Here is a 23253-nt window from a genome sequence, read left to right as displayed (position 1 = left end):
GCTAAGGTTTCCTCCCGTCACCTTCCGGTGAGTAGGGGGTTGTTCCTTACCTGAGTGCTGGGTGGTTTAATTCTGCAAGGCGAGGGAGGTTGAGGTGGGCCTGTCCTTTTTGGGGGGAAGTGGTCACAGTCGCTTTATTTTATCATTTTTATTATTTTATTAGGTTGTTTGGCCAGCTTAAGGTGGCTGTATCACAAGGTAGGCTAGGCGGCCTTGTCCTTTTGGGGAAAGGTGGCCCAGAGTGCCACTTGTCCTGCCCTCTTTCAATCAAAAGTTATCTTTCAATCAATATACATTGCATCATAGTTCTGGCAGCATATAGGGGAGGCTATCAATCTCCAATGGACAAGGCCACGGACCAAATTATATTACATTTCATTATGGGCGTGGTCATTTGTTAAATGCAATACCGAATTTTAAATTCTTTGTGGATGTCTACTTTATGAATAATGAATGCTTTTTTTTTTTTTAACTGTACAGTCAACCTTTGTTAACTCGACACTTTCGCTTAATTCGACAGAGAGTCTTGGTCCCGGATTTTCTCCATATAAAATATATGCATCCTGCCTCATAATTCGACACCACGCTTTACTCGTAACTCGAAACTTACTACCAGTAACGAAAGGAATAAAAACTATTAAAGACTAGTGGATAACGCAACTGTCGTTTCACGTGACTGATTTACTTCACTCTTGTTTCACATGACTGATCTCTGACTGGAAATGGTTCGTTCGTTCATTCATTCGCAACTACCAAGTGCAGCTGGTTACAGTGTCAGTTCATAATAAGTAAGAAGCTAAAAATGTGTTTTTGTTCAATTGGGTTTAAAGCTCAGGTTATTCGGGGATAACAAGCGTGTCAGCAGATTTTTCATAGCACGTGTTTTTGCATGCAAAACAATCGACAATGCTTGATTTCTGTGTGAAACTGAAAAGAGTTTATTATTGTTTCTGTATAATGTATATTTGTTAACTTTTGTTATGTAAGCCGTCAAATTAAACAGTACAAGCCAATAAGTACAGTCAACAGTTTGTGTTTGGCCACCAGTCACCACTGCTGTATACTGTAATTGATTCATTCACTGCAGCTCTTTCAACCGTTTTCATAAGGATATTTAACTAAAAATAAACTTGTAAACACTGTAATACTGTAAATGTGTGAGTTCTGTTACTTATATGCATGTTAATGTCATGGTTCATGTGCACCCGTGGTCAACACTAAATGGCATCCCCGTGGGGTGTCCAGTTAACCAAGGTTGACTGTATTTATAATGCAAATAGATTAACAATCTTCAGCTTACCGAAAGAAAATGAAATATTAAGCTAAATGAATGTTAATTGAAACATATTCCATTTAATTCTAAAATGCACTTACTAGTATAGAAGACTGTAATTATGAAAGCAAATACAGAATTTATATTTCAGCATGGAGAGTCCACTATGGATGAAATGTATTGATTGCAACTGTAGATGGTTTAATATATAATATCACTTGCATAAACTCACATTTCAGCTTGATGTTTGACAGGCTATACAATTTCATACAAGGTTCTGCAATATGCAAAGAAAACAAATAGGATGGGTTAGTAGTTTAAAACCTGTGAAAATACATTCCCAGCTCTCCACATTCTGTACTAAGCAACAATATGTATCTATTGTATTATCCCAGCGCTTGCAACATCAGCACCAGCAAAACAAGCAACTGCTCTTTATTAAATCTTAAATCCTCTTTACTCCTCACATTCGCCTGCAATTGCACTCGCTTTCCAAATTTGGAGCCGCTTGCGGAAGCGGCACAGTTGTGCAAGTAAGCGAACCGGGAGCTGTCCATCGGGCTTTCTATGGTTTTCTCAGGTTCACCAGTGTTGCTTTATTTGGAAATCCCGGAAGCTGTGGGTCTTCTGTTTCATTGACTGACAGATGTAGCAAGTAAGCTGCAGCACTCCTTTACAAACGCTGGGACCGTGTACTGGAAGAAAAACAGGGCAAACAATAGAGGAACAAATCCAGGTAAATCTTTTTCACAGTTACTTTGTAATGCATTGCGCTACGAGAACGCGAGCCCACCGTTGTGGTTTAAAATAATGCATGTTTGTAAAATGTAGTAATACAAATTGGTGGATTATTTCTAAGAGGACATCTTGCTGTTTAGCAGGAAACACAGGAGTAGCCCACGGAAGTGGGGAGAAATATTTTATCACAGTGCTACATTATGATTTTTTTTTTTTTTTTTTTTTGTAACGGTATTTCATTAAACGCGCTTACGTATTTATGGTATGCGCAGTTTATTGCCGGCCTTTAATTTTGTATAATTATACATAAAAGTGAGTTTATTATTGTTCCAAAGTGTGAGATAAGTAAAGAAAAATCAGGTGCATATAAAAAAATGCTTACATTGATGCGTGGATATGAAAATACTGTAAATATAAATAGTGTTGGATTTTTAATTAGGAGCAACGACATAACTAGCCAGTTCTTTTTTGTTTATCACTTATTGTAACACAACGTAATATATTATTAATACGAGTGTGTTGGGGCTGCAACAAGAACATGCGCTAAACTGGTGCAATAATACAGTGTACAGTATCTGGTGCATAAACGTTTTGCAGAAAAAGAAACGGTGGACACAACGACATTTCTCTAACTATGTTTTTTGTCATCAAAGCTTTATGTCTACTTCATACATGGGCAACGGTTATTTAAGTAAACAGTTTTTACGCTTTCGTTGACATAGCATAGTTATCCATGGTCTCCTTTAGGAGGTTACATACATTGAAACAGAATGATGTGTAGAATATTTTGATAAAACAGGTTACTAATTATTTGTTTCCACGTACGTTTTCGTATTTGGATGTACAGGATACACCTAATTGGAAATTTAATTTTCTCAAGTCAGTCATTTTCTTAGTGATAGCAGGTATATATGTACATTAAAATAATTAATTGGATATACATCCCAATGAATTAGTCTCAGGCTCCTGAGAAACTAATACATAAAGTAACACATAGTAATAAAAGGCTGCTTTTAGGTGATTAATTGTTGTATTACTTGATGCCCTCTCAGTCAGCTATTTTCTGATATTTAGATAAACATGTCTGTGGTCTAAGTCACACCTGAGGACAATAGATGCGAGGACTGGCCTGTTAAGACATTGATACCAGTCTGAAACATACCGTTGTGTCTGGAATATGTCTGGTACTTGGGGGACAAAAGACATATCAGGTTCAGCACTATCAGCTGTTCCTCAGTTAAACTGAAGACTTCAGTTTAACTGAGCTCTTTGTTCACTATCCATGAATCATAGGGCTAGTTCAGCATGAAAATTGGAGTAAAGGGTATTGGCTTCCAGGTACGGTCTGCAGAAGGCCATACTTGTATATAACGCATGCCATGATTTAATTTCTATCCTTTCATTAGTCATCAGGAAGAGGTCTTACTCAGAGCTGTAGGGTTTTCCTTGCTGGCTGAAATAGCCTGAGATTTAGCCCCTCTGGTATTTTGCACTTGGTATAGAATTCTCTAGCCAGATTATGATAGCCCTTGTCTTGTCTTTAATGATAAATGTTTTCATGAAAAGCAGTCAATGTGCAATATAATCCCTGTGGAAACAAAAACAAAATTGTTTATATCATTTACATATGAGGTAAGGTTATGAGGTCTGAAAATTCCACATCATATAATCTACATATTTATCATTGTGAACATCAGCAAGAACTACAGGGTGTGGCCACTTTATTAGGAAGGTTGTTCCTAAAAAGGTGGCCACAGCTCCAGTACTTGATGAAAATCCATCCTGTGCAACTGTTCGCACTATTCTGCTTGTTCCTGCATCAGTTTTTGGGTTATTGTTTGTATTGGCTGACATATTTTCAAATGCAATCTTGAGTTATTACATAAGGACATCCTCCGAAGGCTATATTCTGTTTCTACCATATATATATATATATATATATATATATATATATATATACAGTGTCTTGCAAAAGTATTCAGACCCCTGACCAATTCTCTCATATTACTGAATTACAAATGGTACATTGAAATTTCGTTCTGTTTGATATTTTATTTTAAAACACTGAAACTCAAAATCAATTATTGTAAGGTGACATTGGTTTTATGTTGGGAAATATTTTTAAGAAAAATAAAAAACTGAAATATCTTGCTTGCATAAGTATTCAACCCCTGTGCTGTGGAAGCTCCCAGTTTACACCGATGAAAGAAATTGCCCTAACGAGGACACAATTACCTTACCATTGGCCTCCACCTGTGAACCATTAAAGTTGCTGTCACATTTTCTGGATAAAAACCCCACTGTTGAAGGATTATTGGTCAGGCTGTGAATCTGAAGGAAAATGAAGACCAAAGAGCATTCTACAGAAGTTAGAGATAAAGTAATACAAATGCATAGATTAGGAAAAGGGTACAAAATAATATCCAAGTGTTTGGATATCCCAGTGAGCACAGTTGGATCAATAATCAGGAAGTGGAAGCTGCATCACACCACCCAGGCACTGCCAAGAAAAGGCCGTCCCTCAAAACTCAGCCCTCAAACAAGAAGGAGACTTGTGAGAGAAGCCACAGAGAGGCCAACAATCACTTTGAAGGAGCTCCAGAGTTCAGTGGCTGGGAGTGGAGTAATGGTGCACCAGTCAACCATATCAAGAGCTCTGCATAACACTGGCCTGTATGGGAGGGTGACAAGAAAGAAGCCGTTACTCAAAAAGTACTATCTGAAAGCATGTCTGGAGTTTGCCAGAAAGCGTGAGAGTGACCCAGCTGCGATGTGGGAAAAGGTTTTGTGGTCAGATGAGACCAAGATGGAGCTTTGAGTTTTGGCTAAAAAGCTCTATGTGTGGCGCAAACCTAACACTGCCCATGCCTCAAGACACACCATCCCTACAGTGAAGTATGGTGGTGGCAGCATCATGCTGTGGGGATGCTTCTCATCAGCAGGGACTGGGCATCTTGTTAAAATTGAAGGAAGAATAGATGGAGCAAAATACAGGGAAATACTGCAAGAGAACCTGCTTCAGTCTGCTAAAAAACTGAAGCTTGGTAGGAAATTCACCTTTCAGCAGGACAATGATCCCAAGCACAAGGCCAAAACAACATTGGAGTGGCTCAAGAACAAAAAGGTGAATGTCCTACAGTGGCCCAGTCAAAGTCCTGATCTCAATCCCATTGAGAATCTGTGGCACTATTTGAAAATTGCGGTCCACAAGCGTCATCCAACCTGAACAACCTGGAGCAAATCTGCCAAGAAGAATGGGCCAAAATCACTCTGACACTGTGTGCAAAGTTGGTACATACTTACCCCAAAAGACGTAAAGCTGTTATTGCAGCAAAAGGTGGCTCTACCAAATATTAATGTGTGGGGGTTGAATACTTTTGCAAGCAAGATATTTCAGTTTTTTATTTTTCTTAAAAATATTTCCCAACATAAAACCAATGTCACCTTATAATAATTGATTTTGAGTTTCAGTGTTTTAAAATAAAATATCAAACAGAACGAAATTTCAATGTACCATTTGTAATTCAGTAATATGAGAGAATTGGTCAGGGGTCTGAATACTTTTGCAAGGCACTGTGTATATATATATATATTGTGAGACAGCAGGGAGGGGGTTAAATCCTCCCTGCAGAAAACATGTGCAAATGCACATTGGTTGATGTAATTGTTTTGTTTTATTATTTAATTATCCCCTGCACCTGGTGATCATTGTAAATCAGAGCCAGGTGCAGGGTATTTAAAGAGAGCAGCCAGTCTGTTCTAGGCTGCTGAGAGAGAAGGAAGCAGGATAGGTGCTCTGCTTCCGAGCAGTCGGGTGAAGAAAGGTAGTGTAAACCTGTGTGGTTTGTTTCGGGGTGAAGATTTTGTTTTGTGTTCCAGGTAAACAGCTTAGCTGTCCTGATTTATAGTTTAGGTTCCTGTGTGTGTAGTTAGTGCTCGATAAGAGCTAGGTGTTTATTTGGTTTTGTGTGTTTGATATTTGTATTATTAAAAATAGCGCACCAGCGCTGAAAAATCCATTTCATTGTTCTGGGTCGTATTTTTAAAGGGGCAACGAACCCGAGTGAGTTGTGCTTTGTCACATATGGTGGAGAATGCGGGCAGAGTGTGTGGGCACCCCTACGACCCAGAAAATGGATTTTAAAGAATTGATCGCAATGATCAATCATAACACCGCTGCTCAGAAAGAGCAGACAAAGAAGTGGAGACAGGAGTTGGGGCTACCGGATCCGGAGCCGACGGAGCTGGACCTGCTGCTCCAAAGGTGGGAGCAGGCAGGGGGTGCCCCACTGACTCAAGCCCCAGAGCCCAGAGGCGAGGAGCCGCCGCTTCCAGAGCCCAGAGGGGAGGAGCCGCCACTTCCGGAGCCCAGAGGGGAGGAGCTGCCGCTGCCGGAGCCCAGAGGGGAGGAGCTGCCGGAGCCCAGAGGGGAGGAGCTGCCGGAGCCCAGAGGGGAGGAGCTGCCGCTGCCGGAGCCCAGAGGGGAGGAGCTGCCGCTGCCGGAGCCCAGAGGGGAGGAGCTGCCGCTGCCGGAGCCCAGAGGGGAGGAGCTGCCGCTTCCGGAGCCCAGAGGGGAGGAGCCGCCGCTTCCGGAGCCCAGAGGGGAGGAGCCGCTGCTTCCGGAGCCCAGAGGGGAGGAGGTGAAAAGCATACAGCCACCACAGCCCCGACCATCACCCCTACAGTCCAGTTCGGCGCCGCTGCGTCCAGTCCCTCACCCCTTGCTCCTGGACACCCTGCCGGTCTTCCTGGACCTCCCTGTGCTGGACCTGGAGCCCAGGAGTCTGCAGCACTGGCCACAGCTCTGCCCCTGGTTACCTGCTCCGCTCTCCCCGAGCACCCAGACGTCGCTGGGCTGCTGCCAGACGTCGCTGTTGCTCCCCCTGTTAGCTGCTTCGCTCCCCCTGGGTGATCGGACATCACTGCGCCAGTTCCCAGGGGAAGACCTGTGTCCACTGCGGCATCCTCCAGTGCCCCGGCCTACGCTTCGGTCGGCCCTGTTAGCCCGGTGGGGTCCTGTGTCGCCGGTTTGCGGTCCCTTCCTGGCAGCGCCGGAAGGACCGACCCATCCTCAAGCCCGCCCGTGGAAGAGGGCGGCAATGGACATTGCTGGACTTGAGGCTGGGTGGTCTTTTAAGGGTGGAGGGAGGTGGCCGTGGTATGGCCGGTGTCTTGAAAAGACATGGGGGGGGATGTGTGAGACAGCAGGGAGGGGGTTAAATCCTCCCTGCAGAAAACATGTGCAAATGCACATTGGTTGATGTAATTGTTTTGTTTTATTATTTAATTATCCCCTGCACCTGGTGATCATTGTAAATCAGAGCCAGGTGCAGGGTATTTAAAGAGAGCAGCCAGTCTGTTCTAGGCTGCTGAGAGAGAAGGAAGCAGGATAGGTGCTCTGCTTCCGAGCAGTCGGGTGAAGAAAGGTAGTGTAAACCTGTGTGGTTTGTTTCGGGGTGAAGATTTTGTTTTGTGTTCCAGGTAAACAGCTTAGCTGTCCTGATTTATAGTTTAGGTTCCTGTGTGTGTAGTTAGTGCTCGATAAGAGCTAGGTGTTTATTTGGTTTTGTGTGTTTGATATTTGTATTATTAAAAATAGCGCACCAGCGCTGAAAAATCCATTTCATTGTTCTGGGTCGTATTTTTAAAGGGGCAACGAACCCGAGTGAGTTGTGCTTTGTCACTATATATATATATATATATATATATATATATATATATATATATATATAGATATATATAGATATATACTGCTGTGCAAGTGTCTTAGACATGTTGCATTTTTCTACTGTGATGCATTATGAGAATCAATGCATCAATCTACTATTAAAACAACCTTGACTTGCATAAAGAAGGAAAAACATTGAGTGAAATAGCTCGCATCACTCTGTTTTCAAGGTGTGGTATCTGAAGCATAATCAACAAGTACAGAGAAACATCATCTGTAATTGACAAACCCAGGACTGGAAGACCCAAAAAAACTGTCTCACAAGGATGAGCAATACTTGAAGATAATATCCTTAAGGAATAGAAAGAAGACAAGCGTTGAATAAAATAACAAATAACAAACTAGCTGCTCCGTGCATTATAATGCTTTAACTCCAATGACATTGCTGAGGTGAAATGATCTAGGACGCATCAGGGTATGCTTTAGAAAGAGAGTTCTCATCTCTTAAGTAGAGCACCTGCCTTTCAATAAGAGGAGTGCTGTTCAGACACTGTTAGAGATGAGTATTGATTGACAGCCATATTAGCACTTGACTTTAAACCAGAGTTGGAAAATTATGCCAGCTAAATTGAAGGCAGCAGATCGTGTTTGTCTGCTTGACTGATACGTATACATTAGCTCACATATGGCAATAGGTTTTGTTTATTTGCATGGAAAATAACTTCTGAGCTGAATTTCATAATTTATTCGTATCTGTTAGAAACTCACACTAGTCAAGCACCAGGTCAGGAACCAGGAGTCTGAACGATAATACATTTTACCTCACCTATAGCTGCACGAACAGCTATAATACAGATTTCCCATTCACAACCATGGTTTCATAGAGCAATGGCTGTTTAGGTACTGTTGTATGCACAGGATATAAGTCATGCTGTGATCACTGTAGGCTGACCTGGAAGGAGACATGCGGAGAGCACACTGTTTGCCTGTAGCACTAAGGGTATTCACTGCACTAACATTTTATGCCACTGGCTCGTTCCACTGTGGGTTATACTGCAGGCATGAGCCAGTCAGCTGTATCATGTGCAGTGCAAGATGTAACTTCAGCAGGAGAATTGTGAGAGACAGGAGAATTCATCCATTATCCTGTCTCTCACAAGCTGCAACAAAATACAAAGCAGGGTTTTCTTGGGAGGTATGGGTTTCCTGGTGTCTTGGGAGCCATCGATTGCACACATGTGCAGCTACGCACACCAACACAGACTAGGCACCTCTACATAAATCGGATGGGGACCTATTCTGTCAATGTACAACTAAGTAGTGTGTGATGCCAACAACTACATCACAAATGTGTATGCGAACTATCCTGGCTCCACTCATGATTAGTTTCTCCTCGCTAATTCGCAGGTGTCAGCTGCATTTCAGCAGGATAACAGTCTGAGAGGCTGGTTGATCGGTAACAACGGGTATCCACTGAAGCAGTGGCTACTGACACCGCTGTTCAACCCCACGATCCCTGTCGAACAGAGATATAACCGTACCTTTAAAGATGCTCGTACTGTAATTGAGAGAACTTTTGGAATCCTCAAAATGCGATTTTGATGTTTGGATGTCTCTGGGGGAACACTACAGTACACTCCTCAGAAGGTTAGCAATATCATCCTGGCTTGTTGTGTTTTATATAACACAGCTCTCCGTAATGGATTTTATGTTGAACTTACAGAGGAAAGAATACAGGGTTTGAGGGAAGCAGATGCTGAACTTGAAACCCCAGTGGTGGAGGTTGCAGATGCTGGGCAGGTCAGACAACTTTTTTTTTTTTTTAAGTATTCACTCTCCCCTTCCAGGCTGCTAAAAAAAACAAAATTTTGCCTTGCTTGAGGAGCTTGGTCATCCTCCTCACTTGGGCTGCTGGACATTTTTTTGGTTTCAAAAAGTACTCCCTTTGCTATCGCAGACACACAGGTCCTCTTAAAGAGAATGTTGAATCCTTATTGGTTGTAACCTTACTCACACCCCACTGTGCTTTAATTGGCTGGGCGCTTGATTTGCTATTTGATATGCGTTAGCACGCATGAGACCCGTCTTCTAAATCACATTTTTGTGCGCTATTGTGGCGGTTCGCTAACGCTGTCTTTTTTTGCCCGAGCAGAAGCAGCTGTGCACATATTTGCTAAATAGGGCCCCTAGTCTTTTCAGTAATGTACCTGAAAACCAGGACTAGTTTAACCCACACATCCTGTGTTACATCATAATGGAAGGCAAGAACTTTGAGGAAAATATAATTTAGAAGATGATACCAAGGAAAGAACATTGTTAAAAAGACACCAACATGTAAGTTCTTCCTTATTAAGAAAGGCTTGCAAAGAGAGATTAGGTACTTAAAGAATATAATAAATACAAATTTGTCTCTGTCACTGCTCTATTCTGTTTAAATGTCCCTTTTAAAGAAATGCATTTTTTTGGCTTTGTACATTTATTCATTATACTCTTCCAAGTGTCAAGTAACACAATTCCATTGCCTGGGTGAGATAAGACAGGCATATACAGTACTACAGAGATATATGACAAAAATGGGAAACATCTGCTATCTGTAGCACACACTTTTCTGTTAATGGGCTGCTCCACGTGACTGAATAATGTGTTATGCCCAGATAAGAAGCCGTTCTTTCAGTCACAACGGGCAGGCCAGCAGGTCAAACAGACTGTGGCTGAGGCCCGTAGGTCTTCCTTTGGCAGATCCTCCATATTAAAGAATTCTCCAGTTTTTTGTCTTTGGCCTATGCTGGAGTAGGAGCTTCACTGCAGATTTCCATCCCCAAAACTCCAGAAACAATGAAGCTCTGAGGAATGATAACCTAACCCTCCAGGCAGTGTTGTGGCAGGAGTTTCTGATTCTTTGTCCAATCCCTGAATGTTGTGGTACGGAAATATTTCTGTTAAAAAGTCTTTCATTAGAATAACAAACTTGAGGTGACATTGTTCTATATAGAGAGTGTTATGTACTTCAGTGTTTTCTGTCTGTGTAGGATCAAAATAAGACAACACCACATGCTGCAATTGTGAAACTGAAGTAGGCCGGCATGAACAAAACTAGGTGACCACTCTGGAAATGCAAAAAGTAAAATTAGTATTTGAACAAGGTCACCTTTTAGTGTCCAGTGTGAAGAAAATACACAAAGTCCTTTTCTTCAATTAATAATAGGTTTATTATAATACATGCAGGGAATCATGTCCCAAGCACAGAATAGACAGATTCAAAGTTATTATGACTTTATAAGATGGTAAATATCCCATAACACAGGGTGGTTCCCCTCTCCTGTTTCTGGTATGTAACCAATGGTAAAGCGACTGTTAATTGTTGTTGGTATTTTTATGTGCCCCCCCCCCCACCCACCCAGCCAAAGCCTGAATTTCAAAGGGTCCTTTGAAATTCAGAGTAACCAGATCCTATCCTTTTTCCCCAGACAGACTGGGTGTTGAAGGTGTGTGAGATTACAGGGGGAGAGATAGTTAAGGATTTATTCCTTCTTACTATAACAAGAGAATTGGAAAACGGTTAAGAATGTCCACCCATGTTGTTGCATGATCTGAGTGAGATACTTAAACATGAAGGAACAGAAAAGTACAGGTTTCTTAATGCAGACACATAAACAGAAATGAAAGTAGTGTGTGTGTACCCCAATTGAGATGTGTTCAAAAGGTGTGATGATACGTGTTTGAGGCCTTGTAAATGGCTCGTCAGCAAGAAACTACCATTTATGTTAACCAGCTATTGTTGTGTTTATTATCTTTGGTGTGTCAGTTTTTTTTTTTCCATCAGCTGCCAGCAATTGTTTGTTGGGTAATTTAAGCATCTTCTCAAGAATATGCAACTTCAGATGACATTATCACTCGCTCCCACTTCCTCTGCTAATCCTTATGAACTAACAGCGCATCGGAGATTTGTGAATTTAGTCACTCAGGTGCACGGAATGTGTGCTGTAAACAGACAGATCATTTAAACCAAGCAGAATGATATCTGTTGTTATTTCTCTTTTCCATGTTGCAACAGTAGTCTATTGGCATGGCACCGATATAAGAAAAAATAAAAACACAATCAGCTATCGGCAGTTTTTGTTATTTTAGCCGATAATGTACACCGATATTCATACTTGAATTTCTTCCTGCACAGAATTTAATGTTTGGTCAGGCGCGCTTACTAATGACACAAGAACACTAAGATACTAAATTTTCCCTGTGCTGTGTAACGTGCGATCATCCTGCAGTAAATAAATCTCAAAAGAGCGGTGTTTGGATTTCTTTTTCAAATATCTGAAGAAAACAATAGGATAGCGAGTTGTGAGCAGCAGAACAGACTTGATGCTACAATAAATCAAACGATGAACCATGAGTACAATATTATTCTCATGCTTTAAAAAAAAAAAAAAAAAATAGGTTGAATCCTAAATAACATTGATGGGATTATTTTTTATTATTATTATTATTATTATTATTATTATTATTACACAATGTACTTCAAAATTACCTTTTGTAATTTGTGTTTATCTTGTTTAATCTGCATTGGTTGCGGGTGTATTTGGCGGCATTTTGAAAAAGGAATTGATTATTGTGCTGTCTTTTGTTTAGTAACAAATTCAAGTTTGAATTTTGTAACCAAATATGAAATTGTTGTAGTTGACATTACGTAGGCTACATTTCTTTTATACTGTATAGCTCAGTTATAATACGCAGTGTTTGACAGTAAGTGGCTATAAAAGTTAATAAAAGTATACTGTATTTTTTACTAGTACAAATGCAAAGTGTTATTTTTGTGTGACTGTTGTAAAACAAATGTATAAATTGCTGTCAAGTACACAATAAGTTTAAATGTAAGCCCTATGTCTTGTTCTAGTAGTTTACAATAGCTTACCTGCACTGTCTATTATTATCGGTATCGGCCGATATCGATAGATAACCATCGGCCATCAGTATCGGCCAAGAAAATCTTTAACGGTGCACCCCTACTTTTTTTTGTTTGTTTCAGTGTCTTCATTATGAACCTCCTCAATAGGATGATTGGGATGGTGGTTCCTAATTCATTTTTTGCCTATTTACTGGGAAATAACTGTATATTAAAATACTAAAAATACAATTTTTTTTTTTTTTTACTGTGCAACATTTCTTTTTGTTGTATGCTGCTGTTTATGTGTGCATGAGAGAGAGAGTTACAACTTGATGTTTAACTTTGATGGAAAATAAAGGAAAACACCTAATCTAAGGTTGAGGTTCTCATATTAATGTAAACGGGAGTCAAAATATATAATTCACCCTGTAGTATGGAACTGAACGAGGAATACAGTATTGCCCATACCAAAACAAGTAAATGTAGAAAAAAAACAGAAATGGATGGCTGTGGTAGGCATAAAACATGGTAAGTCTACTCTTATAATTAGGCTTGCTACTTTTTGATTGTAAAGCTGGTTAAACATCGAATTCCCAAAGAGTTTGACTGAAATAAATTGACATATGATAAACGTTGGTAAAACCACTTGCTATTTTTTATTTTCTTATCAAAAATAATAATTTAGAAATCATCTCTAGTTTGTGTAGTTTTTATACTTGCTGTCTGTCCCGTCTCCGTTCCGCTCTGAATGGCTAGGGGTCGCTGTCAGTCATCTCAGTGGTCTCTTAGTAGGCTACTGTAGTTTCAGTGTCAGCCATTTCATCCTGTTCTGACAGATCTCGTTGACTGATGCAGCGCTAGAATGCTCTCATTCGTTTAAATGACTGTCAATCATTAAACTTGCACCGACTGTGCACTTTCATTTGCCAGCTACAGCGCCTGTCATTCTAAGCGCCTACTTTGAAATTAGCGGGTTAAGGTGTATGTAAGCTTTTGCTTTAGGTATATGGTGACAATTACTAGTTTGATTTGAAAATGGGGCGCAAGAGGAAAACACTTGATAAGTATTATGCACAATCCCCTGACCGACAGCTGAAGTCTCCGCGGCAGGATGAAGCAGGCCCGTCTGCCTTGCCTTCCAGTGACTCCAGCTGTGCTGAAGCAGGACAGGGGTGGAGCTCAGACTCTGAATAATAAGTGCAAGTTAGTTCTGTTCAAGTATCTAATGTTTGTTCTGTGCATATTGTTTTTGCTCGTAAATTTGCTATACATTTATGTAATACACTGCATTTTCTACGGTTTATTTGAGAATTTTTAAATTTGTGTAGGATCTTTATCCTTACAAGGTATAGCTCCACGGTGATGAAACGTTATTTCAGTTAGAATGTTGGTAACCATGGTTTTGTTGCATGTCGAATATGATAAAGGGCTTTCGCTAAATGAAACGCATCTCAGTGGCATAAAAAGTCTGTTTTTTTTTTTTTTTAAAGCATAAAAGTCGATTTCACCCATTCTCTGCTTGAATTGAAAAATAAACAAAAGGTAAATTCTTTCTAAAATAAACGTCGATATTAATTGTCAATTTTGTACTCTGGTTTAGACAAAGTTTTTATTTTAATATAATTTAGTCGTTGACAATTATTTTTTTATTATTTTCTCCCCAATTTGAAATGGCCAATTATTTTTAGGCTTAGCTCACCGCTACCACCCCTGCGCTGACTCGGGAGGGCGAAGACGAACACACGCTGTCCTCCGAAGCGTGTACCGTCAGCCGACCGCTTTTTTTCACACTGCGGACTCACCATGCAGCCACCCAAGAGCTACAGCGTCAGAGGACAATGCAGCTCTCGGGCAGCTTACAGGCAAGCCCACAGGCGCCCGGCCAGACTACAGGGGTCGCTGGTGTGCGGTGAGCCGAGGACACCCTGACTGACCTAACCCTCCCTCCTCCCGGGCGGCACGTGGGCCAATTGAGCGCCGCCCCCTGGAAGCTCCCGTCCTCGGTCGGCAAAGGAATAGCCTGGACTCGAACTCGCAATGTCCAGACTATAGGGCACATCCTACACTCCACGTGGAGCGCATTTACTGGATGTGTCACTCGGGAGCCCCCTGGTTTAGACAAAGTTATCGTTTGGTACCTCGGTACCAACAAATGTATCCTGCTTTTTAAATTTCGTGAGAAATAGCCACTGCAGCAAACTGCTCCTTTCTGCTCAGATATGACATGCACGTTACAGCTCCCAATGTGGTCAATAAGGTGAGAAAGGGGAGGGAGATTAAGGCAGAATATGTCACCGTAGACAAGATACTAGACGGTACCGTGGCTCTGTGTGATGTATTCACCTGTTGAAACGACACCCAAAACAAGTGACAAATCATGAACAAGAGCATTGATGAAGATCAATGTTTTTTGTAACAGGAGGATTTGCAAAAAACTATTCAAGATTATTACCCCAAACATTTACTCCAGCAACATCATCACCAGGTTGCATTAATCATCGATAAATCATCTAAAGGTATTTTAGACAAGTAAAACAATCTGATTTTGCATGCAGTTCTTGCTATGGTACGTCCGCTACCGTATTTAGATCTGACAAATGTCGTACCAAAGGGATGCCGCAACATGAAACAAAAATCTGAAACCAGGGCACATTTGTAACATACTCAGGTACCAAACACAATAGCTTAGTCTAAACCAGGGCAGCTTTCCAGATTTACACCATTTCGATAACATCTTTCTTGTAGACATTGAGAACCTGGATTTTGCCTTCAATTTATAGTATTAGAACCTGAAGAAACAGTCTGAATTGTCAAATGTACTGAATTTTGTCTCCAATCTTTGTTGCAGTGTAGCCAGCATGGCAGAGATTGAGAACTTGGTGGAACGCCTCGAAATGGCTGTAGTGCGACTTGAGGCAGTATCTTCTAAATTCCATGGCTCTGCACTGCCAGGTGGTGATATAGTGAATGGGGTTGATGGAGGTACAGTATACAGTATCTGTTTGGCATGTTGCTTGCTTTGGCATTGTTTGGTTTGGCCATGCTTACATTTTAAGCCTATTACTGTGGTGACCCCGAACCCTGATTCATTAAGCATTCCCAATATACAGGTAAGTGGAAGTAATTCTGTCACAACACCTTTGACACCTTGACCTCTGACCTGGATTATAGATGCCATATTGGAATCATGTGGCTTTTTGGTATGTGATAGTGACAAAATGTTTTGAGGTACTGGGGTCTGTACTATTTATCTTAACTGTGGTGAATAGAAATACTGCCACTGTTTAGATAATTAAAATATGGTGCATTTGTATTGTATTGTCCTCTTTACTAATTGTAACAATAGTATTATAAGTACAATATTGTAAAGATGAAAGCTCACTAAATATTGGACTTAACTTACAGTATGGATAACAATCTTGAAAAAATATTCTGGCTAAGAAAACATTCCCAACATTGGAGGCTGTTGCTAGGGAGCTGACATCACTGCCCTCTGACTGTTGCATTGGGCATTGCTGCCACAAGTGAACAAAACCTTGTTGGCTAAATTATAAACCGCTTCAGCAAGTTGATATTTAATTTGCTTTGTGTTATTGTGCAACGAGTGTGTATATGATAACAGTACAATATTAATGCGTTGCTTTTAATTGTTTTGTATATTTTGGTTTGATGTGCAGTACAAAATAAAACAAACAGTAATTCTAAATTAATTTGCCTATATATTGCAGCTAAGGCATGCGCAGTTAGACTGTAAAAATAGGGAGCCAACTCCAGGACTGCGATATATCCGAATCCGAAGTATAGCGAGGGGCGATATAACAAGGGGTGGGTGTACTTTGAACTGTACTTTGTGGCAGTTTAAGGAATTCAAATAACTGATACATTAAAAAGGATAATTTAGCAATTAATTACCAGCAAGAACATGGTCAATGGATAAAATATTTATTTGGCTATTACTATCTCAGTCTGTAAATTAAAAAACACAGGAAGCATTTCTAGCCTAAACTGTAAGCAAATGCAGCTTTTAAAGGGTCTGAGTCTTTAAACTGAACAGACAGAATGCCAGATTTGTCTGCTTCCTGGTGCTGGTTTTAAAAGTGATCCGGATTTTGAAATCCTATATTTTGTGATCGCGATTACTTAACAAAAAAAAATAAAAATAAAAATAAATAAAAGGATTTCGTAATCTGAATTTTGTAATCTGGATAAATGTAATCCAGCAGTGACATTCACTGAAAAACCAGATCAAAACGATCCGGATAAAAGTAATGTCGATCACAAAATATAGGATTACAAAATCTGGACCACTTTAATCCAGATTACAAGTTTTGAAAAACCGGCCCCGTATGATTTTGGAACACTATTTTGACAGAATCTTGTACTTATTATTAAAACCACCATCTACTGCACACACACACACACACTATTGGCCTCATTTACGAGAGGGCATTAAATGTAGCTGTAATGTGCACATTAAGTAGTGAGCCTAACATGCACCATAAATCTGAATCTACTGTTCCCATGTGTTGCTACAACTGTTTAAGTAAGGTGTGTATATTGTTTTAATTATTATTATTTTTTTTTTTACATATTGATCACTTTTTGCACTTTTAAATTGCAGTGCTCTCTGGCTGTTTCTATTATTGCTCCAAGACACCCTCATGTATTTCTCAGAACTGTATTTCCCATCATCCTCCTGCTCACTGGTAAATCCATCTCCGTTACATATGTGAGCAGGAGGATGATTGGAAATGTAGTTTGAGTGGTTCATGCAGGTCCATGTGAAGCCATCCTGGAGGCAGTGGAATGCAATTTAAAAGTTTTAAAAAGTGGTCAAAATGTCAAAAAAAAATTAAATAAATAAATAAAACAATACACACACCTTACTTAAACAGTTGTAGCAACACATGGGAACATGTAACACAATAAAATAAAAAGGTCCTTATATACCGTTTAAATGCCCAAATCCTTGAAAGTTAAATGTCACCAGTTATTATATCCTCATAGTTACAGGACATAACAAGCTATGCCTAGATTCATTATTGAAACAAAGAAATAAGAAAAAACTTAAATTGAAATTAAATTGATGCTTGAATTGAAAATAAATACAAAACCTGAGGGAAGAAATATAGAGAAGATATAATATCAATATCAAGCTATCTAACTGTCCAATGTTTTTTGTTAATTATAAACTGACATTCTGTTGAGTACATTTAAAAAGCCCTGTCTGTTCACAGATCTGGCTCCTTGTGTGGAAGCCTATGATGCGTTGCTGAGCGTTGCTGTGGCTGAGTATCTGAAGAACAGCAAGGCTATCGGTGAAGACGTGGAGAAACATGTGAGTACTCTGCTGGATAGCGCTGTCTTGTCTCCGTAAGAGAGAGATTCCATGAGAAAAACAGGATATTCTTGCTTAATGTCTTTGTTTTCCCTGTGTCTAGAGCACGGACAGTGCACACTAATGTGAAGCGTATTTATTCCTTCAGCATCGTCCCCTTGACCTACATATTGAAAAAGCTTTGCAAGGTGTATTTGGTAATGTTGAGAGGAAGGAACAATTTTTAAGGGTTACATTTCATAGATTATCCTGATGAATTCCTTTTCTAAAAGAGCATTGCACAGTGCCGTGCCGTATTAAATAGTGGTATCATCTGAAATACTCACAATGCCTCCACACTTGTGGTATAAATATCAGCCGTCTGCATTGTGGAGCTCATATTGAGTAAACAGTAGAGCAGGTGTGTGTGATATTTCACCTTTTACACAAGGTTGCGTAATTGGGCATTTTGACTGTTGGCAAAGTGAGACTTTCAAATGGATGTGTGCATAACGTTGTGGTGACGTGTCGTCAGGGAGTCTGACTGCTACACAACATCAGCATGTTCATAGAGGGACGTCTCAGTTCTGCATTGCTATCCTTCAGAACCACCTCATACCATTGTTCCACCAAGGGGTTTTGCAGTTTATATTGCACCATCTGCAAGAAGATGGCGTCACATGCCATACATCCAGAATCACCACTACCTGGAAGAGACAAGAAGGGCTGCAGCTTCTTCCATGGACTCCTCAGAGTCCCGCTATGAACCGAATCGAACATCTGGGAATGCCTTGATAGACAATTGCGGAAAACTTAACTACTACCTGCCAGTGAGAATGTGGTCAAAACGCATTGGACCAGAATTAATTTAATTCCTGCATGGGTTCAGCCCATGCATGATGCAAAAGGACTAGCTACCAGATACTAAAGGAATAATGCACGACAGGCTGTGTGCTGTGCTGGGATAACATCACGTCTTGGCTTGCTGGGCACAAGGGCGCAGGCTGAGTGCGTCCAACACAGAGCGTAGGAATTTTTCTTGCCATTGTATAATGATGTGTTTGTTTCTGCTCAGTTTTGTGCTTGTGTCGTATGGCAGGTTGGTATGATAAATGTCACCTGTGTTTCAAGACTGCTCATTTTAATATGACAGGGCACTTAATGGGAGTACCAGGATGTTCGTCATACAAGATTGATAAATTAAGAGTCAAAATCATTCAATTCTGTTGTTACTGTACATGCAACAGCAACCAGTGATATTTACAGTAGACACACACTTGCATCTGGTGTAAAATGTTAAAACCAGGACAGGGGGCAGCAACACCAATAACAGTTCAGACTACAAAACTGTAAGGCTGTTTTAGGGGTATGTAACAGTTAATTTGTGGAGATTGTCAGGTTTTACGTGGACAGCAACTGGAGAGTCGTCCAACAAAAGCAATACTGGTGCTTTTCATCTGCACACATGTGCCCATGTGTTTTAGAGGATGAACTGTCTGCAGCTGCTGTCCCGTTCACATGCAAAGCAGACTAAATGTAATTCTTGTATAAACAGTAAACAACTGTTGTAAAGAAATCATTATTGTCTTGGGTGGGTCAGCTGAAACTGGAGATATGCAAGGGGTTTTTCAGCCACCTGTAGTGCACTTTAGCTGGAATAGTCAAAATGGCTTATTCTTATCTGAGTTTAAGAGCCCACGCACAGTTCATTCCTGTTTGTTGTTTGTATAAACAGAAATTGTGTTGTGACTCTCAAACTGAAATAAGAATCAATGTTTTTATAGACTCCACCAAAACACAATGGGCACGATTTTGATAACACAGGGGCAAGCGCAAGGGCAATGCATAAAGTCATTGTGGTAGTGCTGCAGTGAGTGGACTATCACAAGAGACTGATTTTGATCAAATTTAGTGCCTGGTGCAATGTCTTTGCCCTACGCCAATCACTGCCAAGTGGGAGGTGAAATTGGACACCCGATAATGAGTTGGTAACATTCCCTTTACGAAGCTGTTTGCGCTGGCGCCAGGACGCTCAGCAATTTCCAGTTGAGAAAAAGAATAAGCAGCGTTATCTCTGTGTTTTTGTTATCTAACATGGAAGAGACACCATCACAGCATAAAGTGGAATTTGGCAATTCACAGACAATGAAAGGATCACTTCTCATCAGAGGCAAAGATACCAACTGCTAGGTTTTGGCCGTTACTGCAGTGCTACGTACAAAGCCCTTAAAACTGCAGTTAGGTGTCTTTGTATGCAGTTTATTAAGCCTCAGTATTTTTCGGCGCTCTTGCTGCTATTTGTGAGAGGAACGTGCAAGGGATTTTCCATGGCTTTTAAGGTGTGTCCTCATCTGAAAAGCGTATTGTGATTGGGTGCCTCTGTTGAGTGACAGATCTTGCTTTGAAATCAAAAGCAATGTGGTTGCTTAACGGCAGGTGATAACTTCTAGTTTGTGTCGAGACGTTTCAATAAAACTGTGGATGGAAATGTCAGCAGAACCAATTAAAAAGATACAACTCAAAAGCCAGAAGTTCAAAGAAGTATACATTTATTAAACTAAGTAAGATTTTGGAAAATCACGCCTATTGTGAATACTGCAGATGTGATTTTAGAGTGAGACATGGCGGAATACATGACATTGATGACCCTATAAAAATTATTAAACACGAAAGAAATGCACAAACAGCTAAAGAGAGTTTCTTGGATTTATTTTTTAACAACCGAAGATAACGAAAATGATGTAATTTAAAGCGGAGACACTTTTTACAAACTTTATAATAGAACACAACTTGCCAATTGGCGCTGCAGCTCATTTCAGTATGAGCATGTAGTAAGTACGATAAATGGATGAGAATAAATAGGATGGATGAGATAGGAGGGAGCAGAAAAGTCAAGACAGCGATAGGCGAGTACAAGAGTTTTGAATTGGATGCGAGCAGCGACAGGGAGCCAGTGCAGAGAATAGAGCAGCGGGGTAGTGTGGGAGAAAGGAGGAAGGGAAAAGACAAGATGAGCAGCAGAGTTTTGGATGAGCTGGTGGACAGATGGCAGAGGCAGGGAGGCTGGCCAGGAGGGAGTTGCAGTAGTCAAGGCGGGACAGAACCAGGGCCTGAACTAGGAGCTGCGTGGAGTAGTCAGTGAGGAAGGGGCGAATTTTGCATATGTTGCTGAGGAAGAAGCAACAGGAGCGTGCCAGAGGAGAGATGTGCAGAGAGTAGGAGAGGGAGGGGTTGAGGGTGACACGAAGGTTCTTGGTGGGATTAGGAGTAAGAGGGTTGTGGATTTAAGAGGAATAGAGATCGAGAGATCGTGGAAAAATTGCGTTGCATTTGGAGCAGATAATACATCTGTGATGCTAGGTGTACATAAAGGCGTAGCTGCCTCTGTGAAGAAGGAGAGCAAATATGTGTACTTTCAGGGTTGTCCCTGTCATTTATTCCACATTGCAGCACAGTCGGCTGCAATTAAATTGCCAGCAAGAGTCGATTAACTTCTTATAGATGTATATTACTACATAGACAAAAGCGGCAAGAGGCACAAGCAGTTGAAACGGTGCCAAGACTTGTGTGGCATTGAAACATGAAAGATTCTGAAGCATGTGAACACCAGGTGTGTGCTTAAAAATAACTGTTTATATGATAGTACTGCTCCATAATTTAAATTTAGAAATGATTGTGATTGCAGTCAAGTATTGTAGATGTAGACTACAATTTATCAAACCATATTGATTAACCACTTAAAAAAAATCAGCAGCTCAAATACTATTTGTGAATGAATTGTTTTCCTAATTGTTTCGGATATGATTGTAGATGGCTCAGTCTAGGCAAGTGCGACCAGAAGAGCGACCAGAATTATCACAGGTTTAAAAGGCATGTCGTATGCAGACAGGCTAAAATAATTGAATCTATTCAGTCTTGAACAAAGAAGACTACGCGGCGATCTGATTCAAGCATTCAAAATTCTAAAAGGTATTGACAATGTCGACCCAGGGAACTTTTTCGACCTGAAAAAAGAAACCAGGACCAGGGGTCACAAATGGAGATTAAATAAAGGGGCATTCAGAACAGAAAATAGGAGGCACTTTTTTTACACAGAGAATTGTGAGGGTCTGGAACCAACTCCCCAGTAATGTTGTTGAAGCTGACACCCTGGGATCCTTCAAGAAGCTGCTTGATGAGATTCTGGGATCAATAAGCTACTAACAACCAAACAAGCAAGATGGGCCGAATGGCCTCCCCTCGCTTGTAAACTTTCTTAAGTGTATTGACAGATTGCTGCAACAGTGGCCTGCATTAGTAGAATTCTGCAAAGTAAACAAAGGTATATATGATCATTTCATCATATGTTGATTTTAGGCCCACTGTTTTGAAAGACTTCATTGGAAAGTGCATTTTGTAATGGCACTTTATTTATTCAAACCCTACAAGCTTGATTGGGATTTTAATGAGTTGTAAAATCTTATTTTTTTTTAATATTCTCAAATTGTTTAGCTTTATTATAGCTAATGTATGGCAATATTGTGAAAACCGCAACATGCCGTGAAAAAATCACTCACCTGAAGACTGTATTGTAGTGTACTACCTGACTCAATGACAGATTGAGCAGAGGTGAGGTTTCGATAGACCTGTGTTCAGCAGGAGTAATTGGGTTGCAAACAGTGTCTTAAGCCATGAATGCATTGCCCTGCATGCTTCACTAAAGCTGCAGTAACATCATGTACTGCACTGCTTACAACCGCTTACTGCACCTACAGTCCTCTCAAAGGAACCACTGGCAAAAAAAGTCAGTGCAGCTGTGCGTTATATCTTCCCGTATCTCCTTCCAGATCTGCCTGCAGAGATCGGCTATAATTTGCTTGCTTAGTCAGATGCGATGTCTGAATTCGCTGTCTGATAGGTGTTAAAAAGACACAGGTTCAGAAAACTCTATTTTGCTATCTCCTTCTCTCCCTTCGATGCAGGAATGCTGATGCATAATCCATTCTCTCTAAAAACAAACAAAAACAAAATTAATAAATATTTAATTTATAAAATATAGATATGTGTATATACTTACGTTTTGTCTTTACGTTCCTCTTCTCTTGTTTCTCCACGTTTCACTTCCTTCTACCCACGGCGCTGATGCTTGTGCTCCGAATAAGCCTGCCTGAGATGTCTCCTTCAAAATGCTAACGCAGTGGCAGCTTTACGCCGCATCAAAATCACTTCACAATGAAATGTTAATGACACTATGCCTCAAAAGTTATGCAGACCACTGGCGTTCACGCCAGCCCTAAAAGACGGTGCAAAGCATAGTTCCAAAATCGCATTCCTGCGCAAAAAAAGTTTGCACTGACTTTGAACTCCAGAAATCGTGCCCAAATGACCTTTGT

General features: G+C 40.5%; 1 protein-coding gene across 2 annotated transcripts in view; it reads left to right on the top strand.

Moving 5' to 3' along the window:
- The first annotated feature begins 1786 nt into the window (after positions 1 to 1786).
- The window catches only part of LOC117400502 (adenylyl cyclase-associated protein 2-like), an 88236-nt gene continuing 66769 nt past the window's right edge, over positions 1787 to 23253 (top strand). Inside the window, exons 1-4 of one of the 2 annotated variants that reach the window (XM_059022303.1) lie at positions 1787 to 2009; positions 9403 to 9479; positions 15413 to 15546; positions 17802 to 17902. In XM_059022303.1, the coding sequence (XP_058878286.1) occupies positions 9433 to 9479; positions 15413 to 15546; positions 17802 to 17902 (282 nt within the window). In that variant the 5' untranslated portion in view covers positions 1787 to 2009; positions 9403 to 9432. The remainder of the gene's footprint in view (positions 2010 to 9402; positions 9480 to 15412; positions 15547 to 17801; positions 17903 to 23253) is intronic. The other variant, XM_034000571.3, reaches the window with a different exon arrangement.

Source organism: Acipenser ruthenus, chromosome 4 (genome assembly GCF_902713425.1).
Source record: "Acipenser ruthenus chromosome 4, fAciRut3.2 maternal haplotype, whole genome shotgun sequence".
Taxonomy (NCBI): domain Eukaryota; kingdom Metazoa; phylum Chordata; class Actinopteri; order Acipenseriformes; family Acipenseridae; genus Acipenser; species Acipenser ruthenus.
The sequence above is the reverse complement of the archived record's forward strand: the minus strand, read 5'-3'. Positions and strand labels throughout refer to the sequence as shown.